At 38.0% G+C, this 23615-nt stretch overlaps 1 protein-coding gene across 1 annotated transcript in view; it reads right to left on the bottom strand.

Annotated features, from left to right (window-relative positions):
• DIPK1A (divergent protein kinase domain 1A) overlaps positions 1-23615 on the bottom strand; it is a 124940-nt gene that overhangs the window by 14435 nt on the left and 86890 nt on the right. Inside the window, exon 2 of the mRNA XM_032360688.1 lies at positions 19494-19628. Coding sequence (XP_032216579.1) covers positions 19494-19628 — 135 coding nt within the window. The remainder of the gene's footprint in view (positions 1-19493; positions 19629-23615) is intronic.

Here is a 23615-nt window from a genome sequence, read left to right as displayed (position 1 = left end):
AAAAATAAAAAGATCAATAATACCAAAAACTAGTTCTTTGAAAACTTAAACAAAGGAGATAAACCTTTAACAAGATTGATCAAGAGAAAAAGAGAAGGCACAGATAAAGATTATTTGGAAAGAAAATATAGTGAATGATATAAACAACACTATGGCAATACATTTGAAATGAACAATTCTTCTAGAAAAATAAAAACAATAGAAAATGATGCAAGAAAAAATAGAAAATCTGAATAAGACTAGTGAACATTAAAAAATTGAATCCATAATGAAAAATCTTTTTTTCTAAAAACAGCAGGTCAGGGTATAGTCTGGAAGGACCTCAGGTTGCCAACCAGAATGTAGTACTGTTTCTAGGTGGAAAATGGGTAAAACAACACAAATGGTCATTAACAGGAGGATGACTGAATAAAGTGAAGTATGTTCATACAGTGAAATATTATCCAATAATTAAAATGCTTTCATTTCAGTGCTTTAACTGAGGCTTGGGGAACACTCTTGCACTGTTGGTGGGAATGCAAACTGGTGCAGCCACTCTGAAGAACAGTATGGAGGCTCCCCAAAAAGTTAAAACTGGAGCTACCCTATTATAGAGCAATTGCACTACTTAGTATTTACCCGAAGCATACAAAAATACACATTCGAAGGAGGACATGCACACAGATGCTTACAGCAGCATTATCAACAATACCCAAACCATGCGAAGTGTCCAAGTGTCAACTGACTGATGAAGGGATAAAGTGTGTGTGTGTGTGTGTGTGTCTGTGTAATGGAGTATTATTCAGCCCCTAAAAAGAATGAAATCCTGCCATTTGTAACGACATGGATGGAGCTACAGTGTATTATGCTAAGCGAAATACATCAATCAGAGAAAAATACCATATGATTTCACTCATGGAATTTAAGAAACAAACGGTTGAACATTTGGGAGAGAGGAAGAGAGAGAGGGCCACAAATCATGAGAGACTCTTAACTATTGAAAACAAACAGGGATGATGGAGGGAGGTGGGTGAGGAACAGGATAGATGGGTGGTGGGTCTTAAGGAGGCCACTATTTAGGAAGATCATTGGGTGATATATGTAAATTATGAACCACTGAACTCTACTCTTTTTTTTTTCAAAGATTTTATTTATTTATTTGACAGAGAGAGAGATCACAAGTAGGCAGAGAGGCAGGCAGAGAGAGGGGAAAGCAGGCTCCCTGCTGAGCAGAGAGCCTGATGCGGGGCTTGATCCCAGGACACTGGGATCATGACCTGAACTGAAGGCAGAGGCTTTAACCCACTGAGCCACCCAGGCGCCCCACCATTATCTCCATTTTATTGAGATAATGAGAGGTTAAGAGAGGTTAAGAGAGGTTAAGAATCTGCAGGGCAGGTTAGTCATGGTGCTGGAATCTGAAGCCAGTTAGTCTGACTCCAGAGCTTGTGGTTTTAATTAACCATTGAGGTAAAAGAAACAGATTTACTTAATTTTGGAGAGGAGCACGTATAGCAGATTTAATAATGGCTGGGTCAGATGCCCATCCACAGTGTTCCTACAAAGGGACTCTGGTCACATTCATTCCCTCTGCACAAGCAACTCAAAGCAGGGACTGGACTTCCACCTTTATTTTCTCCCTGGGACTTGCACATTGCCTGACGCATGATCAGTTGTGCTTAAAAAGTACTTGTCGAATGAATGAATAAATGAACTCTATTAGGACTTAAAGGGTTATTTGCTTCAAATGTCCCAATCTTTGGCTTTTGAATCTTTTTTTTCTTTTTTTTTTGGGGGGGGGGCTCCTGAATCTTGAGGAACACTCTACTCATAACCCTGCCCAAGGTCAAGATTTCCACCACATCCATAATCTGGAGGCCATATATTTCCTTCCTGATCCCACATCGTTCCTCTCTTCTTTCCTTATATTCCCAAATCTAACATCATTTATGTTCATGTTATCCTTCCTGGTGGAAAGTAAGGTGATTCAAAGGTGGAAACAAGGTCATATTCATCTTTGAACCTCCCCTTTCTAGCACACAGAACAGAGTTTAGTATTTCAAATGTTCAGTAAATGCTTATCAAATAACTATGATTAAAAATATAGTTTTGATCTTAAAACATTACTAAGAATAAAATTAATACTTTTCCATAATGCATTAATCATTTTTTTAAAAAGGACTAAATTAGTATCTTATTAGTGAATCGTTAAGCAGTGAAGACAAGTCTGACTTTCAGCTACAAGAATCAGATTCCTGTTTTGAGCTAAGTCTTCAAGCCAACTCTGCATCAAAGAGGTAGTCACAAAGAACAGGCTCTTCAACTTGTGGCTTCTATCACTAACCAAAAGCAAATTTCCCACATGCTTATATGAAAAGTATGGTTGGCCACATACAGCTTTGTTTTTCAGGCAGGCCATACACACAAACTATAAGCATTGCTAGTAATCTGATCTCCTAACTAGAAAGACACAGGTTATAAAGAAGTTCAACTTTACAATAGGATACTCAGCAGAAAATATTAAAGGTTTTCCAGTGGTGAGATTTTATTGCTATGAGGATTCGATCATACATCCTGCCTTTGTTTGCACATACCTGGTAGTACCAGAAGATGGCACTCTTTAGCTACATTTTACAAAACCCATTGGCGCTGAAGGGGTAATTTCATGAACTGTGAAAATTGTATCTCAAAGAGCAATAACAATGAACAGACGTATAAATCCTAGGTTTTAAATCATTTTCTAAGATTTATTTTCTTGCCAATTCTTCCTTAGGAAAAAACAGGAGAGTAGGGTTGCCTGAAAATTCTTCAAGTCCAGTTAGCGCCCTCTCCAATTCCCCACATCAGCTGTTTTATTTTTCACATCAGCTACTTTAATCTTCACCATTCTCTGCACTCTCACTGTATCATCATCTCTTTTTCCCTCTTCCCTGAATTCTTCCTCTCAGCCATTAATTGTGCTCATCGCACACTCTTCCTCTCCCTACACACACACGTATGCACACACACACAAGAACCTTCTCCACTCCCTCCTCCCCTTCTGTTATAATGTTGTTAATGTACTTCAAAATTCTTCAGCAGACACAGTGTGGTATTTGTGTGTTTATAGTCCAGGAATGTATAGGGCTAGAGAGTCCTAATCAGGTAATAAAGAAGTATGTGCTCTGAGGCAACTACTACACATGCTTCTATCGTCCACATCCTAGTCAAGATTGATCCATTACTGGGATTTTGTTAATTAGTAAATAAGGGTCATATTGGTGACATTTGTAGCTTGTTAAATGTCATAGTGAATGTTAGAAATGGACCGTCATTGGTGAAATTGAAGGTATTTAAGATATGTAGATTGGCTGAAATATGGGATATCCCCTACCTTTTCATAATGGGGGTTTTTACCAGCTGAAGCTACAAACTTTATCTTTGGAGAGGTACTCAGAGTTAATTATTTTACAACAGAAATCCTCAAACTGTAGGGAGCTTCAGATCTCCTGAAAGTCTTGTTAAAACCGAGACAAATGGACCCCATTGTCAGAGTTTCTGACTCATCTGGTTTTAGGAGAGGCTGAAACTTTGCGTTTGGAGCAAGTTTCAAAGCAATACTAATGCTGCTGGTCAAAGACACCACATTTTGAGAATCACTGGTTCAGAATTTCTAGTTGCCTGATGCTAATTATGAGGGCAATAGAAGCTTGCCTCTGGAGTATCATTGCTTCTGCCTTGAGTAAATCTTTCATGCAAGTTGACAGAACACCTAAAAGGACAGAATTAGAACTTTAATAAATTTACAGACTGATTATATGGAAGGTTTTCTGACTGCTTACAATTAACTATGTGCTGAATGAATACCTAAATGTCTGCCAGAAATCATTTTCATTATAACCTAATAATAAGGTTGTGTGGGATAATCAGTTAATACTCACTGGTATCAAACATTTTCAGTAGCTACCATTATCTTTCAAAACAGAATCTAAGGAGTATGCATAACCAAACTGGATGAGGTCAATTTTAAACAGATTCCAGGGGCTCCTGGGTGGCTCAGTCGGTTAAGTGTCTGCTTTCGGCTCAGGTCATGATCTCAGGGTCCTGAGATCTAGCCCCACATCTGGCTCCTTGCTCAACAGGGAGCCTGCTTCTCCCTCTCCCACTTTCCCTACTTGTGCGTGCTCTCTCTCAAATGAATAAATAACATCTTTAGAAAATTTTTAAAAAATTCCCAGCTGAAAGGCAGAAGCAACCCAAGAGTTCATCAATGAACAGATGGATTAAAAAAAATGTGGCATATATTTACAACAGAATATTATTCAACCTTAAAAAATAAGGAAATTCTGAAATATGCCATAATATGGATGAACCCTAAGGATATTATGCTAAATGAAATAAGCCAGTCACAAAAAGACAAGTACTGTGTGATTCCACTTTTTGTAAGGTTTCTAAAGTAGACACTCTCATAGAAACTACAAGTAGAATGGTGGCTGCCATGCGTTGAAGGGTAGGAGAAATAGGAAGTTCTTGTTTGATGGGTATAGAGTTTTGGTTTTGCAAGATGAATTAGTTCTGGAGACTGGTTGCACAACAACGAATATACTTAACACTACTGAACTGGACGCTTAAAACTAGTTATAATGCACTGTGAGAAACAGTATGGAGGTTTTTTATGAAATTAAAAATAGAACTACCATATGATCCAGCAATTCCACTTCTGGGTGTATATACAAAGGAAATGAAATCATTATCTCAAGGAGATATCTGTTCATGTTCTTTGCAGCACTACTCACTGCCGCCAGGATAACAGAAACGACCTAAGTGGGGACACCTAGCTGGCTCCATGGGTAGGCAGGAGACTCCTGATCTCAGGGTGGTGAGTTCAAGCCCCATGTGAGGCAAAGATGTTATTTAAAGAGAAATTTGGAAAAAAAAAAAAAAAACCCAAAACAAAGAACTTGACTCATTAAAAAAAAACAAACCCTAAGTGTCTAATGATGAATAAAGAAAATGTGGTATGTGTGCACAGATATATACATACACACACATACAATGAAATATTATTCAGCTTAAAAAAAGAAGGAAATCCTGTCATTTGTGACAACATGGATGAACCTGGAGGGCATTATGCTAAGTGAAATAAGCCAGACAGAGAAAGACAAATACCGCATGGTATCACTTATATGTGGAATTAAGGGAAAAAAAAAAAGTCAAACTCGGAGAAGTGGTTACCATGTGCTGGGGGGTATGGGAAATAGGGAGAGGCTGGTAAAAGGGTATAAATGTTCAGTTAGAAGATGAATAAGGTATCAGGATCTAATGTATAATATGGTGACTAGAGCAGGTAACGCTGTATGGTATAAATGAAATTTGTTGAGAGCAAAACTTAAATGTTTTTACCCCCATGTCCCCCAAAAGGTAAATCCGTGAAGTAAGGGAGGTGTTAATTAACTCAAGGGAGGGAATCCTTTCAGAATCTATATCAAATCATCACATTATACCCTTAAAAATCTTACAGTTTTGTCAATTACACATCAATAAAGCAAAAAAAGATAATGACAAACAAAAACAAAAGCAACCAAGATGATAAATGTTATGTATATTTTACCACAATTTTAAAGAATTTAAACCAAACTAAAACCAACTATTTCCAGCAGAGCTCCCAGAAACAGTGGTCTGTGCTTGCTGTTGACATTTATTTCCTCTTATCCAAACTTAATCTTTCTTTATTCTCTACCTTATTAAAAGGTGCCATCATCCACCCATGTATCTGAGGGAAGAAACATGGAGTTGTCTTAAACTTCTTCTTCCTCATCACCCCTCTCCCCTCAACTGGTCACCGAGTGCCGGCAATCAAAGTTCTCCTTAATAGCCTTGAAACTTTTTCTTCTCCTCCATTCCCACCACCAATGCCATGGTTTAAGCCCTGACTTCTCTGTGCCTGTATTACTGTAACAACCGTAAAACTGGTTTCCCTGCCTGTGATGTCTCCGATCCAAACTACCCACCCTCCACAACTGATGAAATTCTTCTGAAACCTGTATCTGACCAATTGCTTCCCTGCGTAAGGGGTGCCTGGGTGGCTCAGTTGGTTAAGTGTCTGTCCTGGGACCAGGGTCCTGGGATTGAGCCTCAAACAGGGCTCATTGCTCAGTGGGGAACCTGAGTCTCCCTCTCCCTGCTGTCCCCTTCCTCCCCACCGCCCCCCAACCCCCACCTGTGCTCTCACCCCTTGTGCTCTCTCTCAAATAAACAATTATATCTTTATAAAAACAAAGAGAAAGAAAAGAAAAGAAAACTTCTGTTGATTTTGTTTGTACTGCCCTGAGGATAAAAGGCAGACTCCTTAACAGGACATACGTGGGCTTTATGATTTTGACTGTGCAAAAGGGACCTCCGTAAGCTGCTCCTCAGGCTCTCTGCTCTGGCCAGGCGCTTCCTGGAATGTAGCATTCTTTCCTATCTCTGTAGCTATGCACATGCCTCCTACTGCTTATAATGGTCTATTCTTCAAAATCCAGTTAAGATATAACCTCTTCCAGAAAGTCTTCTGGGATGTTCTCAGTTGGACTGCCCCGTGAAATATTGCATTGGACATGCTTATATTGAAAAATTATTAGTTGCTTATTGGCAATACTTAGGATATACTTATTCAAAAAATAAATTCACCGTTTATTTTAAAATAAAATTTAACTGGGCATCCTGTTTTTGTGTTTGTCTGTTTTGCTAAATTTAGCAACCCTACTCCCAGTCTCAATTACAAGCTTCTTGTTTATTTTTCCATATCCTCTACTAGTCTGTAAGCATCTTCAGGGTGGGGACATGTCTTATCTCTGTATCTGCCCATTCTAGCAAGTACTGGTAAGCACGTAACTAAAATAACATGATGCTTAACTGTTGGTTTGTTTCTTCTAAACTGGCTTTAACCCTTAGTGTCTTTACTGCTTCTCAGAATTATGCTAATAGTAACAAGACCATGTGTTTCAGGATTACAGTGACCATCACATGATACAAGAGAGTGCCCCATAACACACACAGGACACCAGAAATGCTGCTATAACCAGTTAACATTATTCTTAAAAAAGGGCTTATGTTTTTAAGATTTTTTTTTAAGATTTTATTTATTTATTTATTTGACAGAGAGAGAGAGAGAGAGAGAGCATGAGAGGGGTGAGGTCAGAGGGAGAAGCAGACTCCCTGCCAAGCAGGGAGCCCGACGTGGGACTTGATCCTGGGACTCCAGGATCATGACCTGAGCTGAAGGCAGTCGCTTAACCAACTGAGCCAGACGCCCTTGTCTGTTAAGATTTGAAATAAACTTGTTTAGGAAATATTCTTCTGTAAATTCACCAAGAAGAGATTGGCAACTGGCAATAACTCAAATTGGCATAGAAGAAAACGATACTTTTCTTAAAAAGAAAAAATTAAGCTTTTACTCTGAAAATAGTAGGTTCCAAGTGGATTCATCCTACATATTTTATTTTTTTTTTTTATTTTTTTTTATTTATTTGTCAGAGAGAGAGAGAGCGTGAACACAGGCAGACAGAATGGCAGGCAGAGGCAGAGGGAGAAGCAGACTCCCTGCCAAGCAAGGAGCCCGATGTGGGACTCGATCCCAGGACGCTGGGATCATGACCCGAGCCGAAGGCAGCTGCTTAACCAACTGAGCCACCCAGGCGTCCCCATCCTACATATTTTAAAGACAAAAGATAATAGCACAAAATGAGGGGTGCTATGATTCCAAAATGATTCCTCCTCTCTCTCTCTGCCTGCCTCTCTGCCTACATGTGATCTCTGTCAAATAAATAAATAAATAAATAAATCTTCTTTTTTAAAAAAACACAAAATTAACCTTTAGAATCAAATAATAATTTTGACCCTAAGCAAATGCAAAGCTAAATGAAATAATTATGTACTACTATCTAGTTAAAACCATAGTTCCCAATATTGCTAAATTTAGTGTATATTAAGCTAGTTGTTTTAACCAACAAACAATTGTCTCTAGAAATTAGATCTTAAAAGAGACTGTAATAAAATTTAGGGGCTCTTTCATTTTTTATTGCTTCCAAGTTAAAGCATGTACTCTCTCTCTAAAGGAAAAAACAAAACAAAACAAAACAAAACAAAAAACAAAAAAAGAAAAGGGGTGCCTGGGTGGCTCAGTCAGGTAAGTATCCGACTGTTGATTTCCACTCAGGTCATGATTTCAGGGTCATAAGACGGAGCCCCACATCTGGCTCCACGCTGGGCCTAGAGCCTGCTAAAGATGCTCTCTCTCCCTCTTCCTCAACTCCTCTCCCATTCCCTCTCTCTCTCTCATGAATGAATGTATAAAGCATATGCTCATGTAATACAAAGGTTCATTAGAATGGCAGTGGGTGATTCATCATTATTACCAGACAGAACCTCAAAACAAACTCTCTCAATCATATGGGAACATGCCAGAAATATCACTACTAAGCAATGTTGTCCTGAACATTGTATAGAAGAAAAATTTCTCTCCCTTCCCCCAACTATTTTTCTTTTTTAAAGAACACCGCAAACTACACAGTCAAATGGTGCAAAATTTCTTTATAAGGTTAGTCACCAAATAGGACTTGCTGAAATAATGAGTGAATTAGTGATTTCTATAATCAGAGAAAATGTACAATGAATTATACAATGTATTATAATTAGCTTGGTGGATAAAAGAAAAAAGCAAACTGGAAAAAATAGATCCTTCCAAGCACATCTAATTAGGGTTAGTTGGTGGCTGCCCTCAGTTTCAGAGAAAGCTGCCTTTAAACAAAGAAGAGCAGAACACTGTTCTCAGTGCTTACAACTTCCACAAGTTAACCTTGGCTTCCCAGGATACACACTCCCCCCACCATATTTCCTTCTCCAAGTTTCAAAAGCCTACTTTTTAAAAGGCTATTATGCATTTCACTGGAATCAAGCTCTAAATAATGGATGTGACTATGGAAATATGATACTCTTATTAAAACCTGAACATAAGAAACTTAAATTCAAATTATAAATCAATGTATGATGTATAGAATTAATTCCAGTTTTGGCTCCTCGCTTCCTGGAAGCTTAAATAAATCAAGCTTTATGCCCATTAACCTTACAACAATGCCTTTTAATAAAAATTATATCTGTTGGTTAGAGAAAACATCTCAGGTAAATAATACTAATGTTCTATAGTGATTTCCAATGTTGAAATTATGAGAAATATACTTGATTACTCAATTAGACCAATTCACACATAGCACATAATTTATATGAAATATATATTTGATTTGATCAACATTCTAAGTTTGTTTTTAAAACTTACTATAAAAAGACAAAAGAGGAAGATATGCTTATTTACGGGCAGCCAAATGGCCCAACAACCAAGGCTGTGGTTCATTGGCTACTACTGCATGGTCCTGGGAATTCTCATATATAATATTGGTCAGCAAATTGCTCTTTGGAATGAAAGATGACAAAAGCACTAAAGCAAGCATGGTTTGTAATTAAAAGGAGAAAGATGCTCCTCGAGAGCCTATCCAAATCCTTTCTATTTTCTAAGGCCTACAGAAATTCTATGTTCTCTATAAAGCCTCTCTCTGCTATTCTACCCACAGTGATCTCTGTGATCACTGAAGCCTTCTTTTTTTACATTTGCATAGTACAACTATTTCTGGTATAAACAAAGAAACCATTTTAATCTGATCAATGGTCTTTGGATGTATCAATTTAGCTATGCTTCAGTCCTCAGTTAACAAAGCAAACAATAATCTAGGTGTTGCTGTGAAGGTTTCTGTAGATATAATTGAAGTGCATAATCAATTGACCTTTTCTGTAAGCATTTTATTTATTTATTTGACAGAGAGTGAGAGAGAGAGAGAGAAAACACAAGCAGGGGGAGAGGCAGGCAGAGGAGCGGGAGAAGCAAGCTCCTTGCTGAGCAGGGAGCCTGATGCGGGACTCGATCCCAGAATCCTGAGATCATGACCTGAGCCAAAGGCAGATGCTTAACCAACTGCACCACCCAGGTGCCCCCATGATCAACTGACTTTAATGAGAGATGATCCTAGATAATCTGGGTGGGCCTGGTTCAATTAGTTGAAGGGATTTAAAAGAATTACTGAGGCTCCCATGATGAAGAAGAAGAAATGCTGTCTGTGGACAGCAGCTACAGCCCATGCCCAAGAGGTCTGGCCTATCCTTGACAGCACTCCTTATGGATTTTGGCCTCATCTAGCCAGCCCCCATAACTGGGTAAGCCAACTCCTTGCAGTAAATCTCTTTTTTAAAACTTTCGATATAACTGACATATAACATTATCTTAGTCTAAGGTGTACAACAATTTTTTTTGGTAGGCAGCAAAGCAAGGTTTACTTTGCGATAGCAAAGTGATAGTACAAAGCTCCCAAGGAGGAGGGAAGCTGAAGGGGCTGTCCTACAATACAGTATTGTTAACTGTAGTCACCTTGCTATATGTTATATCTTCATGACTTACTTATTTTATAACTGGAAGTTTGTTCCTCTGGACACTCTTTACCCACTTTGTCTCCCCTGCTGTCTGATGCCTCTGGCAAACACCGATCTGTTTTCTGTATCTATGAGCTTGTTCTCCTGTTATTGTTGTTGTTTTACTTTTTAGATTGCACATATAAGTGAGATCACACAATATTTGTTTTTCTGACTTATTTGACTGAGCATAATGCCTTCGAGGTCCATCCATGTTGTTAACAAATAACAGTAAATAAAAACTTAAATAATAAATCTCTTAATATATACTTCTTATGGGCTCTGCTTCTTGGCTTGAACCTTGACTAATACAACTTAAACTGTCTAGATAATGTTCTGTGTATGTCTTATCTTCTCAGGTCAGACTCAAAGGCATATACTTGGCAAAATTATAATAATGATGATTCACTGATCATTTATTTTGTGTCAAGCATAGTGTTAAGGCTTTCAGTAGACGAATTCATTTTATCCTCACAACTACCAGGTGAGACAGACAGTATTATTAACCCCATTTCACACAGGCTAAGACAGAGTTATCCAGCTAGGGAATGGAAAGCTAGGGCTCAAACATGAAGTTCCATTATTCCAGTGCTTCTGCTCTTACCCACCACAATAGCTATGACCTCACCTGCAAATGGGGGGGGGGGGAGACAGAGGTATACAGACAAGAAATGCTATGTAGGACAAGACAGACCAGGATTCTTAAACACAAGTGAACTGCTTATCACACTCTGTTGATCACCTATGACATCTAACTCCTACACAGTGATTTAGCTTGGAGGTAATGCTCGGAATGGGACAGTCATAGCAATCTTCTAGGGAAATTTCTGAATTACAATGTTATAGTTACAGCGACATCAACATTAAGGTACTTGCCCTGGGCCAAATAGAATCAAGTCAAAGAACCTTCTTTATATTCAATAGGTATGTCAGGTATCATTCAGTGAAGAAAGCCATCGTCACTGGTTCAATTCTCCTTTATCTCCATAAAATCCATGATGTAGGTGGGGCAAGCAGGGATAGTTTCCCTACATGTACAGTGGACTTAACAGAAGTCAATGAAATGAAGTCACTTACTCAAACTCAAGAAGTACATCACAAGAAAGGGTTAAGTCTTGTGCTTTGAGTCCAGCCTAGTAATTTTTCCAATAGACTAACATAATATGGTTGAGCTGCTTATTATCAAGAAGTTCTCCTTACTTGATGAATTGTACCTTCAATATCCAAGATCTTAAAATATACATGATATGACTAAAGTAATGAAACAGATTTTTATAAAATTCATGAAACCAACCATATTTTCTAACCTCCCCTCTCTAACTCCCCTCTTTGGGCATTTACTCACTATTCTTTCTCCTTAAAGGCTTTTTTCCAGATATTCATACAATTGCTTCCTTCCCATCAGGTTCAAATTCAAAATGCCATCTTCTCAGGGAAGGCGTTCCCAGCCACTGTGGTTAAGGTAGCATGCCCTAGCCATTTTCTACAAAATATTGCTATTATTACATCCTTTGTTATTATGCTTCTTAGTCCCTGAAGTCATTTGTTTATTTGTTTTTGTTTTTATTATACATATTCCACTACAAGAATTTAAGCTCCTGGGGTGCCTGGGTGCCTCAATGGGTTAAAGCCTCTGCCTTTGGCTCAGGTCACGGTCCCGGGGTCCTGGGATTGAGCCCCGCACTGGGCTCTCTGCTCAGCAGGAAGCCTGCTTCCCCCTCTCTCTCTGTCTGTCTCTCTGCCTACCTGTGATCTCTGTCTGTCAAATAAATAAATAAAATCTTAAAAAAATAAAAAAATAATGTAAGCTCCTTAAGACATGGACTCTGCATATTTTGCCTACCATTATATCACCAGCATCTAGAATAATGACTGACATGTTGAAGTGTAGTAGGTGTTCAAAAAATACTTGTTGACTGATACTTCTTCTAAAATTCTTCTAAAATATTTCTTACATCATTGCTATGTGATAGTAGTTATCTTAAAAATAAGTATTAGGGGCGCCTGGGTGGCTCAGAGGGTTAAGCCTCTGCCTTCAGCTCAGGTCATGATCTCAGGGATCGAGCCCCACATCAGGCTCTCTGCTCGGCAGGGAGCCTGTTTCCCTTCCTCTCTCTCTCTGCCTGCCTCTCTGCCTACTTGTGATCTCTGTCTGTCAAATAAATAAATAAAATCTTTAAAAAAAATAAGTATTAAATGATTAAAGATAGGAAAAAAAAGAATTAGAAAAAAGTTAAAAGTCAAACTGCCAACTTACAAAGGAAAGGAAAGAACCCACATTGTTAAACTTAAGCAAGAAATATTTGTAGGGCCTCTTTGGGATCTTCTGTATTTCTTTACAATCTTCCTTAGTTCATAAAGATGAAATTGAGGATTCTGATGTAAATCTGTTCAGTTTATACACAGGATACTAAAAATCCTTTGGCAAGCACGTTTTTGCTAAATGTGGTTTTGAGATAATGCAGTTTTATATTTTTATATCCAAACTGAAAATCAGCCATCTTATTATATGCTCTGGTTCAGTTCAGTCCACTTAAATAGGAGAATAGTCTATGCAGTAATACAGACGGAGAAAGAAAATCAGTTTAGAATCTACATTTCATAACAAGAATTACCAGAACCAAAAAAAGTATGTGTGGATATTGCCAACATTCAGGCCAGACAATTACTTAGACAGACACTGTAAAACTAAAACATAGGAGAACCAAATTTAAAAAGTATTACATTTCACACCAGTAAGAGCTAATTTGCACTTTATTTTTTTTTTCAGATTTTATTTATTTATTTGAGAGAGAAACAGAAATCACAAGTAGGCAGAGAGGCAGGAAGAGAAAGAGAGGGGAAAGCAGACTCTGAACAGGGAATTTGATGTGGGGCTTGATCCCAGGACCCCAAGATCATGACCTGAGCCAAAGGCAGAGGCTTAACCTACTGAATCACCCAGGTACCGCTGATTTAGACTTTAAAAGGAGGTATAGTTTGTGTAATATAAACCTTACATGAATATATATAGCTTTGGTTTTTCCTTTAAACATCCCCCTTTTTTTATAATTTGCATGAATTTTTTCCTATTCTTTTACTTTCAATCCATTTGCATCTTTATATTTTAAATGTGTCTCTTGTAACTATAATACAGTTTTTAAAAAAATTTTAGTACAGGGGCGCCTGGGTGGCTCAATGGGTTAAGGCCTCTGCCTTTGGCTCAGGTCGTGATCCCAGGGTCCTGGCATCGAGTCCCACATCAGGCTCTCTGCCCTGTGGGGAGCCTGCTTCCTCCTCTCTCTCTCTGCCTGCCTCTCTGCCTACTTGTGATCTCTGTCAAATAAATAAATAAAATAAAATAAAATAATTTTAGTACAATCTGACAATCTTTGCCTTTTAACTGAACCATTTGGTCCATTTACATTTAATGTAATTACCAACAGATTTGGGTAGAAATATACTACAGCCAATGCCAAGGTAAGTCAGCCATATCTTGTCTAGAACTGGGGCTCTTTTTCCTCAGCTGTTGGGCATGAAAGTAGTCAAGAGCTGACAGCTGAATTTTTCTTTGGGACTTGTCCTCAGTCCTAGAATACAGCTTTACCTAAAGTCATGTCTCCTTAAGAGAGGGTGGAAGAGGATAGAAAACTGTATCCAATGACTGGCCAGTGATAGGGTATAAATGCCTGGACATTTCCAAGGCTACCTCCAGTTCCAAAGTCCCAGTAGAATCAACTGAGGTCTTTGTTACCACTGTACTGCAGTTTAACTTCTCTGGTTTATCCTGTTTCCTCACTTCCCCACAGATATTAATATTAATTAGTAATTAATATTAAAGCCCATCCCAATAAATATCCTGCAGGCAAATCTCAGTCTCTGAGTATGTTTCCCAGGGAATTCAATTTGAGACACATATTGTCTTGTTATGTATTTTTATTTCTACTGCTTATATGTTCCTTTATCTTTACTTTCTTGCCTTCTTTAGGACTGAGTATTCTTTTATTATTCCATTTTTCCTTATTAGTTTGGAGATGATATATTCTTTATCTATTCCAGAAGACATCCTAGAAATAACAATAGGCATATTTCAGTCAACAAAGTCTAAAGTCAATTGAGGAACATTTTATTAATTACTTGATATGAATAGACTAGTTGATATTAACTGGTTGATACTTTTACCTTACTCAGCTATATGATAAGAATCTTAAACATTCTGGGGGGTACCTGGGTGGCTCAGTGAGTTAAGCCTCTGCCTTCGGCTCAGGTCATGATCTCAGGGTCCTGGGATCGAGTCCCGTATCAAGCTCTCTGCTCAGCAGGGAGCCTGCTTCTCTCTCTCTCTCTCTCTCTCTCTCTCCCTGCTTCTCTGCCTACTGGTGATCTCCCTGTCAAATAAATGAAATCTAAAAAAAAAAAATCTTAAACATTTAATTTATTTTTTCTTTTCTCTCTTTTTAAAATATTTTATTTATTTATTTGACAGACAGAGATCACAAGTAGGCAGAGAGGCAGTCAGAGAGAGAGAGGGAAGCAGGCTCCCCGGTGAGCAGAGAGCCCGATGCGGGGCTAGATCCCAGGACCCCGGGATCATGACCTGAGCTGAAGGCAGAGGCTTTAACCCACTGAGCCACCCAGGTGCCCCAAGAATCTTAAACATTTTAACACCTTTTACCATTCTCCCAATTTCTATGTAATTGTTATTATGTGTACCTCATATAAATGGAACTATACAATATTTGTCATTTATCGTCCAGCTTATATCATTTAGCACTGTGTTTTGGAGGTTCATTCATATTGTAGAATGCATCAGAATTTCATTCTTTTTAAAGGCTGAGTAATATTACATATATTTTGTTAATGCATTCATCTGTTAATGGATGTTAGAGTTGTTTCCATCATTTGGCTGTTGTGAATAATGCTACTATGAACACTGGTATGCAAGTATTTGCTTTTGAGTCCCTGCTTTCAAGTCTTCTGGGTATATACTTAGAAGCACAATTGCTGGATCATATGGTAATTCCCTATTTAACTTTTTAAGGAACTACCATATTGTAAATTCCTGATTCTTCTTAATACGTTTCAATTTAATTTTCAATAATTTCAATTAAATAAAATCCATTGTTTTATTTAATTTCTTTACCTTTGTTCCTATTTACTTGAACCCTAACACATTTTATTTTATTTTATTTTATTTTATTTTATTTTATTTTATTTTATTTTATTTTATTTTATTTTATTTTTTAAACACAGTTATTTTTAAATCCTTTTTGGATGACTCCAATATCTGGATCATCTGTGGATCTGATTCTACCGTCCATGTTTATCTCTTGGTTTTTGATCATGTCACCTTGTCTTTTGCCATGTCCTCTGGCTTTTCACACAGTGCCTCCAGAGAGTGTTTCCCTTCCCTTGAGTAGACAGATAGAATGGTAGCTGATCACCAACCAGGGACTGTGCTGCATGGAGGCTGGGCTGCAGCTCTGGTAAAGCTTAAGCTATTTTTGGCTGATCTCCATTCCAAGAGCATAGCCCTCTAGGGTTTTTAATAGAGAGCCTGGGAATTCACTGGGGTGTCCCCCCATTGGCAGGTTCATAACTCTAGGCTGTATCTTGTGTGACTGCCAAAATGTCTGCTCTGCTTTTCAAAGGCTTTCTGATGAGATGTTTAGCCTCCCATTCTGCAAAACCCTAGGATTTGGCAAATATCCCAACAGGGTAACTGGCTGTATGCTTTAGGCTCCTTTACTTTTCTACAAAAGCTTGCTAATTTCTTGTCCCCAACAGCAGCTCTCTCCCAGTATACAGTCCTGTTTCTCAGACCTCTGCTCAATGCCCAGTATCAGCAACAACCCTGAGGGAAAAAGAGGCTCCAAAAGTCAGCTCACATCTTTGAGGTCCCTTTAGTTCACCTTTACTGTTGGGGTTCTGCTCTTTAGGGTGTCAACTGACAGCATGGTGTACCAAGGTCCTACTCTTGGTAGGACCTGAACTAGATTTTGATCTTCTTAGCCCCATAAAACTCTATGTTAGATCATATACCCCAGACAAACGAAGTCACCAAATCTAGGCTCACCTTTCTCAAACCATATCCTCTCCCAGATCTTGACCAAGTAATTCCTCACAAGGTATCTTGTCAGCTCTTTGAAGCTTTAATGTATACTTTAGAAATATTTTTTCTGCTTGCTTTCTAGTTCTAAACACAAAATTCCTATTAAATATTAGTACTATCTTGGTACTACTGATCTTAATATTACCAGTTTTAGTTAAGTTTTAAGAACATAAATCCCAAATACAGAGAAACTAAAATTTTTTTAAAGCCAGCCTCAGGGGAAAGATATGTTTTAGGCTCAGAAAATGTTTTCATTATTTTCAAATTTTAGTAAGATAACCATTAAATTATGTTAGAATTATTATTATGTTAGAATTATTAAATTATGCTAGAATTCTGCTTCTATTTCTTATAAAGTGAAATTATTGGAAAAATCATGAAAAATATTTCAATAATAAAATATTAAAAATAATAAAATAAAAAATAACTTCACAAGTATAACTCATTTGTAACAGAATATTCACCATCATATGCCTTATAATTTGAATATTATTGTAGTACTACACAATAAAAGCATACCTATTTCATTTTATTTTAATCTCTATTTACAGTATTTATAACATCACCAGATGATGCTAATAGGTCTTCCTGAGAGTTGTGGTGGGATGAAGTTTTTTCCTAATCAAATATATTTGCTTTTTCTGGAGATGCACAGTACATATTAATATATATTAAGTATCTTGGGAAGTCCTCAGTAAAGTCACCTATTTATCTTTGTTTAACCTGCTGTTTTCAAATATATCTGATGGCAGAAAGCTTTTATCCATGGGATACTTTTTAATGTGTCCCAAGAAACCTAGTTTGAGAAAAATGCCCTCGAAAAAGAGAAAATAGACATTTCAAATAGTTTTGGTTATTTTAGGTTATTATTATTATTATTTTTTTAAAGATGTTATTTATTTATTTGACAGAGATCACAAGTAGGTAGAGAGGCAGACAGAGTGAGAGGGGGAAGCAGGCTCCCCGCTGAGCAGAGAGCCTGATGTGGGGCTCGATCCCAGGACCCTGGGATCATGACCTGAGCTGAAGGCAGAGGCTTTGACCCACTGAGCAACCCAAAACACCCCTATTTTATGTTATTATAATTGATTATATAACTCCTGCTTCTTTCTTCTTAATTGAAGGTAAGCAGGTGAGTTTTGTGGGGTTTTTTTCCTAGTTTATTAAACTATAATTTTGTTAGTCTTTTCTTTTTTTTTTTTAAGATTTTATTTATTTTATTTGAAAGAGATTACAAGTAGGCAGAGAGGCAGGCAGAGAAAGAGAGGAGGAAGCAGGCTCCCTGCTGAGCAAAGAGCCCGATGCAGGGCTCGATCCCAGGACCCTGGGATCATGACCTGAGCCAAAGGCAGAGGCTTTAACCCACTGAGCCACCCAGGCGCCCCTTGTTAGTCTTTTCTGACATAGTTTAGCAGAAAGAGTCTGAGCTTTATATAGAAGCAGAATTAGGACCAAATTCTGGCTCCATTATCAACAAGCAAATTCTCTGTCTTAGTCATATATACATATTATATATATTTAATTAAAGCATAGTTGACATACAATGTTACATTAATTTCAGGTGTACATATTTCTTTATTTGTAAAATGGGCTTGGGGGACTTTCATAGTATTATTTCAAGTGTTTCTGACCAGTATGCAGTACACTGTCTCTGGCCCAGAGGTTTCTATCTTAAAATCCTTCCAGGATCTGGGGGTGCCCGGGTGGCTCAGTCAGTTAAGTGTCCACCTTCAGCTCAGGTCAAAATCTTGCAGTCCTGAGATCCAGTACTGCATCAGCCTCCCTGCTCAGCAGGGAGTCGGCTTCTCCCTCTGCCTGCTGCTTCTCCCCATCCTTGCTCTCTCTCTCTAAAATAAATAAATCTTTAAAAAAAAAAATTCCTGAATGATCTGGGACGGCCAATTGAAATGGACATATAAGACTGACGCCTCTGAACTTGATTTGGGACTCATCTTTACTAATTCATTTCCCTGCTTATTAGACCAGTAATTCCTCCCTTGCCTACTTATGAGGCTGTAATGCTCCTGGGGAATAATTTTTTATCTTAATTGAGAATGCCTAGAGTTAAGCTGATATTCATTTCCTTAGAACTTTGGAAAGCTTCAGGTCTCCCTGTCTTATGTTCCTATAACACTTGCTATTATAATCATTATCCTACCTTACTGTATTCATTTTCTTCCCTCCTGGGCTCTAAGTTCCTATGGTCCTGACAGCCTGTTCCCAGTTATATGCACATACCTAGCACCAATGGCCTAGGTGAAGAGTAACTACTTAATAACTATAGAATCTTTAATAAACTATAATAATTGGGACCCCAACAATTATCATTATCAAAAATACATTTCTTAGATGCAATGGTTTAATATTATCTATATCAGAAGATATTAGAAGAAAATAAGGAGCTAAATTTACAGATCCTCAAATGTATAACCAATAATCACTTAGAAATCTTAGACTGATAGAGGTCTTAGACTGATAGAGCAATTTTCCTGAGATGTGTCCAATCATTAGGACAGAAAATAAATACTAAATATAATACTATGTTTTTCAGGTCCTTTTTTGATATTTGAGAATGACTCCTTATTCAGAAGATGTGTTCCAGTAAGATTGCCTGTAAATAATAGTTTCATACTCGAAACATTTAAAAACTCATCTGATATGAGTAAACTAAATTATTATATGTATTTTTTAAAAAATCCCTGTCTGTAGTGAGGATGCTCTCACACAAATCTAGTATTATATATGTAGATTTCCGAAATGTAGGTTTTTCAAGATGTGGAACACTCCTACTAACTTGGCCACATCAAAAAGCTACAAAGTTCAATACAACTCTAAGGTCGAATTAACTTTTACTTTTTGAAAACAATTATTACTAAGTATATAAGATGTAAATATAAGATATTATTAATATAGTTTTTCTACATACTAGGAAATCAAGAATACTTACTATTATTTTCTTACAGTCCTTCCCTCTGCATAGTTCTGTATAGGTAGAGTACTGCACATATATAATCCAGCTTCCAACAAAAACCGCCAACCAGGAAAAGAAAAGATATTTCATCCGCACATATGAAAAGCGAGCCTGTGAGCAAAAGAGCAAATAACAATCATTCATTCAGCACCAAGTCAGCATTCACTGTCCTAGAACATGATTCCCCCCCTCCCCTTCTTGCAAGAACTCAATATATATTCTAGGCTTTCACACACCAATTCTCCTAGAACAAAGTGTACTTTCACAGAGTCCAAACAGCACTGGTTTCAGAAAAGAAGCTCCTTGGTCCTGCCAAGGAAAAAGGGAACAGAATACTCTTTAAAATGTATAACCTTTCAAATACCACCAGCATCGAAAGCTACTTAGGAAGCACGAGCACGTGTACCATGCTACCCCGGGCACTTTGTGAGAGCAGGTAAAGAGAGACACGATTCCTACATACTACGAGCTTACAGGAGACGATCTCCAGTAAGAATCTTCAAGTTCTTCATGGATAATCAGCATAAAAATAATTTTGTTTTAAAGAAATAAGAACGGAGAATTTGGCTATTTGTTTAATGTCTCATAGGGAAGCCAACTGCTCATTCCTATTTCTCGGTCTATGCACCAAGGCTTTCTGTTCCTTCCATTCAACCCAATGCTTCACCTAATAGGTACTCTGGAAGCTTGAGGGGAATGTTGTTACAGCTATTAAAGGAAAAATGACTGGAAAAGAAGGGATAGGATATATAAAGAATAACCTTCTCTTTGCATGTCAGCTTGGAAAGCTACACAATGGGATCCTCTTTGCATTGTTGTGCTCCCAGTTCTCTGCTATCTAATTACAACTTGGGCCGGTTACTTACTGTCTTTTCTCCGCCCATCAACAACATATCAAACAGTTTAATCTTCGAAAGTGTCAGTTGGTCAAGATAATTGGACATTTATTTTTTGAGTCTGGATCTCCAAGGGTCTGGTTTTATAAATGGTAAATTTGGAGGCTATGGAGATTAAGTGAACAGAATAAATTATAGATATGTAAACAAACAATGAAAAGCTACTTTTGCTTTTAAAATCACGAGCCAGTTTCTCACACTGGGTAACAGTAGGATACTGTGAGCCCTGCGAGCATGCAAAGAAAGCAGAGAGAGATGAAAGGGACCTAAGTGCACCTGCAGAAGACAATGAGTGCAAAGGAAAATACTGAATTCTGTTGGCCCCCTTTGCGATTTAGATATCTGTCTTTGTGAGATTAACAGATGGTGAATTCCAGTACCAAAAAGCTTGAGTACAACGAATTCACAGTGAAGTGACAGGTCTTCGAGCTTTAGTATTAAAATATAAAAAAATCCCTTTAATGCAAGCTCTTTTTGTATAGCTCTAGACAAATCCAGTAAAAGAAAATTCGTACAGAATTCTGAATTAAATCACATAAGTGACAATGGGGTGCATACTGAAGGGTTTGTTTGACAGACATTTAAGATCACTTGACCCTACTAACGGGGTCTAGTCATCAGACAAAAATTGATATGTACCAGTATTATGAAGCTTAAATATGATTAGATGACAGAAAGCCTATAGAACATAAGCACATTGTGAGGCACACGGAAAAGACCCAACAAATGTTAGCTGAATCCGTTTGCATGGCACTGAACAAAAAAGCCAAGGATGCTGTCACTGCGATTTGGCCACCACCTTCTTCTTGGACTTGCAAAAAGAAAACTGAATCTGAATCTGATTAAGTCTTCAGCTCCAACTACCAGTTTACAGGAAATACAGAAGATGGGGAAATACAAGTGATACCTCAGTAAGTGACACTACTGGGATAAAATCAGCAAACTCCAGGCTATGGAAAACATTGCGAAACAAACAACCCAGTTTTCCAACAACAGAAATGATATGGGAGAAATGAAGGAGAAGATGGAGAAAGCTGAAAATGAAAAAATATTTAATAAATATATAAAATAATCACAATCTGTGGATCTTTTTTGAGTCCTGATTCCAATGAAAAACTTAAAAAAAGAGATATTTATGAGACAACTGAAAATTTGAAGACAGGACACCTGATGTCACTAAGAAATTGTTTCAATTTTTTAGGCATGATAATGTATTTAAAGAAAAGAGCCCTGATATTTTAGAGACAGACATTGAAATATTTATAAATAAAGTGATATATTTGTAATTTGCTTCAAAACAACAGAGAAAGGAAAAATAGGTGGGGTATGTTTGAAGCAAGATTGGCCATGAGTTGACAATTTTCAAGATGGGTGATGGGGGCATGCCTTCTTTTGTGTATGTTTTTCTCTACTGATGTAAAATTTTTTATATTATACAATAAGGCATACTTTGACACCAAGACACCTCCTTCCCATACATTCATTCAGCCGCTATTTATTGGTTGCTCTATCATTGTTATTGCCTTTTGCTAGGCATTTTACCACCATCTCCGGTTACTGGGGCGCTTGGGTGGTTCAGTCAGTTAAGCGACCAATTCTTTTTTTTTTTTTTTTTTAAGATTTTATGTATTTATTTGACAGAGGGAAATCACAAGTAGATGGAGAGGCAGGCAGAGAGAGAGAGGGAAGCAGGATCCCTGCTGAGCAGAGAGCCCGATGCGGGACTCGATCCCAGGACCCTGAGATCATGACCCGAGCCGAAGGCAGTGGCTTAACCCACTGAGCCACCCAGGAGCCCCAAGCGACCAATTCTTGATTTCCACTCAGGGTCTTGAGATCAAACTGTGTGGGGCTCTGCACTCGGCATGGAGCCTGCTTAAGTTTCTTTCTCTCCCTCTTCCTCTGCCCCTCCCACCAATCCCCCACCCCCACCAATGCTCACGCTTGAGCTGTCTCTCTCTAAAATAAAACAAAACAAAAAAATCTCCAGTGGCAAGAACAAATTATATATCTACCGTACAATGGTCCAATAGTTCAGAGGGTCACCTGAAGGACCACAGCATAGCATGATTTTACTTTTACTTAGGTTACAATCTAACATAAACATAGGAATTTTTTTGAAGCAGGGTTTTGTTTTTGTTTTTAAGATTTCATTTATTTATTTATTTGAGAGAGAGAGAGAGAAAGAACTTGAGACCATGCATGGGGCTGAGGAGCTGAGGGGGAGGGAGAGGAAAAGGGAAAGAATCCCAAGCAGACTCCATGCTGAGCCAGGAGCGGGATGTGGGGATGGATGTGAGGCTTGATCTCCATAGTGACCTGAGCTGAAACCAAGAGTCGGAGGCTTAACTGACTGAGCCACCCAGGTGCCCCTTGAGGCAGGGCTTTAAAACAAGATTAGCTCAATTCATTTTAAAAAGAATCAGGGAAGACATACTATTTCCTTTTTCCTCTTGCTGCCCTGCTCTACAGCAGGTATATGTGACAGAGAACAGGAAAACAACACAGACCTAGTGAGTAGGGTTTTGCCCAGCATCCAGGTTACCTTCTTCTCGACACTACCTCAAGGAGTCTCGTGATATTAACTGCCCTCTATCAATAATTTTCCTTCAGGTTTTTGTATACATGTTTAGTAAAGCTACCGTAAAATGCTTTCAAATGCATATGAAGCTTAACACATGTAGGCAGCTAAGGCTTTTGTATATTTCTCTCTCCTGCATATTCAATTTAATAAAATTTGAAATCATTTTGCTTCTCTCTCTCTCTCAAATAGCTACATTTTAAAATTTTCTCTGGCATATGTTTAAACTGAAAAACATCCTGTGAACTGGCTTGCCTGCTGAGTGCTTGTCATGATACCGAATGCCAAAAATTTTGGAAGGGAAGTTAGATTAATAGTGTTACCAGCAGGGCACTGGGCATCACCTGTTGTAGTCATAATGACAAAAGGAGTAAGGTATTTTTATTCCAGCACTCCATGGAAAATCACTGCGATTTGGGGGTAACACAAAATCGTTACAAGGACCTTCATGTGTCCTCTAATATCTGCAGATCCTGCTGCTTCACATTTTAGAATAATGATTGAAGAAAAACAGCCACAAATGACATCTCTGGCTATTAACTAATTTTATTTCCCTGTGTGGTAATCACTAAAATGTTTCCAGTGGTCTGTTCTGTACCAATTACCTAGACAACCCAGTCT

The sequence above is a fragment of the Mustela erminea genome, chromosome 10, assembly GCF_009829155.1.
Source record: "Mustela erminea isolate mMusErm1 chromosome 10, mMusErm1.Pri, whole genome shotgun sequence".
NCBI classification, from domain to species: domain Eukaryota; kingdom Metazoa; phylum Chordata; class Mammalia; order Carnivora; family Mustelidae; genus Mustela; species Mustela erminea.
This window is presented reverse-complemented; position numbering and strand designations above follow the sequence as displayed.